The sequence below is a fragment of the Humulus lupulus genome, chromosome 6 (genome assembly GCF_963169125.1).
Source record: "Humulus lupulus chromosome 6, drHumLupu1.1, whole genome shotgun sequence".
NCBI classification, from domain to species: domain Eukaryota; kingdom Viridiplantae; phylum Streptophyta; class Magnoliopsida; order Rosales; family Cannabaceae; genus Humulus; species Humulus lupulus.
The window spans coordinates 21,222,739-21,228,102 of record NC_084798.1 but is presented as its reverse complement, the minus strand read 5'-3'; the positions used below and the strand labels follow the sequence as shown (position 1 = coordinate 21,228,102).

Here is a 5,364-nt window from a genome sequence, read left to right as displayed (position 1 = left end):
ATTTGGAAGAAAAAACATGATATGAAAAAAATAAACTAAATTGATCGTGAAGGTAACTGGTTACAACTAGGTCTGAAAAAAAATGAAAAAAAAACAGAGACAGTTGCGATGGTAACCGGTTACTTAGCCAGATTTGGAAAAAAATAAGATTCAAATAAAAAATCTAAACTGATCATGATCGTAACTGGTTACAGCGAGTTTTGAAAAAAAATCAAATCTAAAAAAAAGAACCAATTGCCATGGTACCTGGTTACTTAGTCAGGTGTGAAAACACAATCAAATTTAAACAAAATAATATAAATAAATCGTTATTGTAACTAGTTACAGCTGAGTCAAAAAAAAATCAGATATGAATAAAATGAATCAGACGTCATGGTACCTGGTTACTTAAACAGATTTGGAAAAAAAAACCCAAAAAAATCAAATATGAAGGACAAAATCAGATGTGAAAAAGAAGAATAATAAAATCAAATTTGAAGAAAGAAAAAGAAGAATAAGAAAGACAGAAGAAGACGAAAGAAAGAAGAAGAAAAAAAAAAGAAGATGTACATATATATATTTATATTTTGCAGAAACGAAACGACAAGAAATATCTTTTGATTTTGATTCAACTCTCCAAGTTTCGGACTATTGGAATCATCAACTTGAAGCTATACTCAAATCTGGATATAAGGTATAATATTTCTTTAAAGAACATGTATTCTTTTCACAAATGTATATATATATAATTCATCTCTACATTTTTTTGGGTTATGTGTTTGTTTTAAGTATGAATTGAACCTCAAAAAATAAAGTGTCACAAAGAAGAAGAAGAAGAACCAGGTCGTCGTCGTTGGGGGCAGCGACGGAGGTGGCATCACCGGCAGATATCTGAGATGGACACTAAATGGGGAGGAGTAAAAAAGAGATGAGAAGAGAGAAAGATATTGAGAGAGAGAAGAGAGAATTGTGTAATTAAGTTTATGGTAATTTATTTTTTATATTTTATGAAATTACTATATTTTAAACTTCTTTTTTTCCAAAACTTAACATATTTTGTATAATTATTTTTTTCCCCGTAAATTTAGACTATATATATTTTTCTCGTATTTGTAAACTACTTTTTTCCCTAAAGCTTGATAAGTCTTGTACAGGCCCATTTAAGAACCACCATCGATGGGCCAGCCCACACTATGAGATTGAAACTGATACTGATGGGCCTAGAATGAGCCCAAGAAACCAATAAGTATCTTCTTCAAATGAATTATAAAGCAGTTGGGTTGACACTATTTTTAATTCAATTCGTACTAAAGGACAACCACAGAGTTTAGAGAGAGATCGAAATTCGTAGCTCCACGAACTCTCTGGGAAGATCGTAACTCTTGAGATCCAGACGACATCGTCCCAGATCCGAATACGACAATGTCTTCAACCTTCAGCGGCGATGAAACGGCACCGTTCTTCGGCTTCCTCGGAGCCGCTGCGGCCCTCGTTTTCTCCTGTAATTAAATCCCTAACCTTAACCTTCAACTTCGATTTCCCTACTTACAGATTGGGGATTTGGGATCTGTTTGTTTTCCAGGAAAATGGGGGGTTTTTTGAAAAATGACCGAAATTTTAATTATTATTGTTATTCTTAGTCTGATTCAATTCATTGATTGTGATATGATGAGAATAGTCGATTAGTAGTGAATTCGACTCATTTTGCTGTTATTTCTGTATTGATCGTAAAAATTGGAGGTTTAAATGATCTGGGTCTTGATCTGATTTGAGTTCTAAACCTATACTATTCGGTTAGGAACGCGGTGAATAAAGCTTGGGTTTTGTGTAACTATTTGCTTTGGTCAAACGCAATTTAACTTTGTGGGTTATCTTTTTTTCGTTTCGTTTTTATTGGAGAATAGGGTTTTGGGGTTTATTTTTCCCTGGATCTTGTTTAGAGTTGAGTTTCATCGTTGATCATTTGAATCTCACCCAGAATTAATGCTTTACTCATAATAAGGTGTTAGATCTAATAAATTTGGTTGAGATCGGTAATTGTATTTGTTTCCGAGTTTTTTTTACTTGAGTTTATCCAAGGGTTTAGACTTTTTGTGTTTTCACTTGTTTAGATCCCTATGATTAAGTGGAGCTTACTGCTTTGTGTATTGATCTTGGATTCTTAGGTATGGGAGCTGCCTATGGCACAGCAAAGAGTGGTGTTGGTGTGGCATCTATGGGAGTAATGAGGCCCGAGCTGGTCATGAAGTCCATTGTTCCAGTTGTTATGGCTGGAGTTTTGGGTATTTATGGTCTTATCATTGCTGTTATCATCAGTACAGGGATTAACCCAAAGGCAAAATCATACTACCTTTTTGATGGTTATGCTCATCTTTCCTCTGGTCTTGCTTGTGGTCTTGCTGGGCTTTCAGCTGGAATGGCCATTGGTATTGTTGGTGATGCTGGTGTTAGGTACGTTCCTCTATATGAAAGTTGAATAACTACTTGTGTGCTTAACTTATTCTATTCAAGGCATAATTTTTACTGGTTTGAGATGAAATGCTCTATCATCCTTTTTTCGGAACTGACAGTGTTAATTAATTTCCAGTTTTAAATCACTTAATTGATTATTGAAACACACCTAAAAGCTTCTGCATGGAGGATGAATCCAAATCACAAGAAGTAGCAAAATTATGGTTTTCTAGTGAATAGTTGATGCATCTTAAAGTAGTAGATCCAGAAGTTGCTGATTAATGTTCCAAGTTATTGCAAAATTTAATTGTTTTATATGCAAGTCATCCATTAAGTTAATTCCAAACATTTTTGACAGTGTGTTTATTCTTTACTCACGTTTAAGAATAATATAACTTCTAGCAAAGATTTTAAGTTTAACTCATGGTGTAGCATGATTTAGATTTGGGTTCAACTTAGAACTATGTATATATTATTGTTGAAACTGTCCAGCTACAATTTCGTGATATCTATCTATGAAAAACTAAAAGATAACCTCAAAAGTTAGAAACTACTTTTTTTTTCACAATCTTGTCACTTGTGGGGAAAGTGGTTCCCAACATGCTAGTTATGACCTTAACCATGTTGACATTTTGGGAATGTTTTTTTTATGTTGATTTGATGTTATAGTGAATGCAAGACTGATTATTATTATTATTATTTGTTCATTGTGCTAACTAAATGATCTTGTGTTGCAGAGCTAATGCACAGCAGCCAAAACTTTTCGTTGGTATGATTCTCATTCTCATCTTTGCTGAAGCTCTTGCCCTGTACGGTCTTATCGTTGGCATTATCTTGTCTTCCCGTGCTGGCCAGTCCAGAGCCGAATGAGAAGCGGCCATTGCAGCTAAATATTCTTTTATCGCTTATTATGTTACTTCAAGGTTGGGTGGAAGCATTTAATTTTTTTCTTGCCATTATCGGTTAGTGAAGATGATAATCGCTGGATAAACGTTGCAGGATCCCCTAAAATTATATTTGTGGTAGTAACTGCCCTTCCAGTCACATGGTGTTGTTTTGCTTTTAGAAGTAAGATTGAGTTTCTTGACCGAATAAAAAGCTTTTGAAGCTGAACCCCCTTGCATTATATTATCAGTCTTTGTGTATTTTTGTTAGACACCGTTGAACAACCGGTATAGTATTTATAATTATGGAGGTAGTAGTGCATGTACCATGTTATATTCATTGAATACTTTTATCGAATCCCAAACTCTGCATTATGTGCTGCCCCAGTTTCTTTTTTATTTTTCGTTCTTAGAATATTCGGGGGAATGCTACTCTGGTCAGTCGTTTGTGGATACCATTTTTTCTTGGTTATGATAAACCCTTTTTGAAACAAGAATTTCTAGGCTTCTTATGATAACGTGCTAACTAGTCTGAGTTTATATTCATAAGATAATATTGCCATATGCGCTGGCAATGGCATGTTAGCTTAAGGTTATATTGTATCAAGGAACGATGTCCTAGGCGCGTGCGTGCGTATTGTCCTATTGGTCTTTGCCCTAATCAAGTGCCCAACCAGTACTAGATGGGTCCGTCGTGGACTTGATCATAAAAAGTTGACTAGGGACATAAAGACAGGCAGACCAATGAACCCAAATCTAACTCACATCTTTGCCTGACACTATATATCATATGATATTTATTTTATATGTAGTTGAGTTTACAATTATGTTTCATGTACTCTAATTTAATAATTGGTACTGAACATTCTAAACCCTACATAATATATCACTTCTTTTGGTGTTGAGCACAATAAAGGGTTATATATCATTAATCAAAATTTAAACTTAAAGAATTATCAACATATCCATAAATATGTAGCTATATTTTGTATCTTTTGTTTATTGACAATCTCACTCATTTGACCAACATGATTTTTTATCCCTGGATTATTGTTTTTAAGACTTGAATCTCCAAATTATTTTGTATTATAAAAACTCATCTCAAACTAATTAAAATATCATAAATAGATCTTCCATCCAAAACTTAATGAAAGAGCTCACATAGCATGCTAAAAAATTGATGAAATAAGATTTTTGCTCTTTTGAAATATAGTTATAAAATTTTTGGTCATTTGAAAAATATAGTTTTTTCAAAACTGAGATTCCGAAAGATCTACTGTTGGTAGTTTAATTAGTTTTGGAGAGAATTTTGAATGTGTGAATAATTTGGAGACACAACTTTGAAAGGGTAATAATTTGAAAGAATAATAAGAAAAAAAATAACAATTTATCCTTTTTTTTTAAAGCTCACCATTATACCATTCTTTTAGATCTTCCAACAAATCATCTTTGGTGTTGGATAATGAAAAAATTTAATGGTATAAAGAACTCTTACACTATTTAAACCACTATTTAATGGTTTAAATAGTGTAAGAGTTCTTTATACCATTACCATTAGTAGCCAGTTGCATTTTTGGTTTATGCACTAACAAATATTTTTGGCAAAATATGTAAAGAGAATCGTTTCTGAACCTTATCGTCTAACATAGAAAATACACAAAATTGCACTTTAAGTTACTATGTGGATACAAGAGAGGAATATAAGTAGTTAAAAATCTATGTCGGTACAATCGTTTCTGAACCATAATAAAAAAATTTAGATTTGATTTTACATCATGCGTTGCAAATATATAACTGGTTAAAAATCTAGAGATGGAAGGTAAGAAGGAATGAAAGTATTCTTTTGCTATGTGGGTACAAGAGAGGAATACGGAATATCAAAATTATCTCAATTATTTCATACCAGGAAAAAGTAAAAGAAATTGAGAGATTTTATTGTTGAATGACCACTAGTATTTTTTACTGATATATAAATAATAAACAAAAAATATATATAGATTCATTAAAAATAAACAACCTAAAAAGTATAGCTGTCATAGATTTAGAATAA

The 5,364-nt window shown here is 32.6% G+C and overlaps 1 protein-coding gene across 1 annotated transcript; it reads left to right on the top strand.

Moving 5' to 3' along the window:
* Positions 1-1,272: 1,272 nt before the first annotated feature.
* Positions 1,273-3,695, top strand: LOC133781839 (V-type proton ATPase 16 kDa proteolipid subunit). Its single transcript, XM_062220933.1, has 3 exons — positions 1,273-1,480; positions 2,145-2,430; positions 3,168-3,695. Exons 1-3 carry the CDS (start codon positions 1,402-1,404, stop codon positions 3,298-3,300), a joined length of 498 nt encoding a protein of 165 aa, XP_062076917.1. The 5' UTR covers positions 1,273-1,401; the 3' UTR covers positions 3,301-3,695.
* Positions 3,696-5,364: the final 1,669 nt, after the last annotated feature.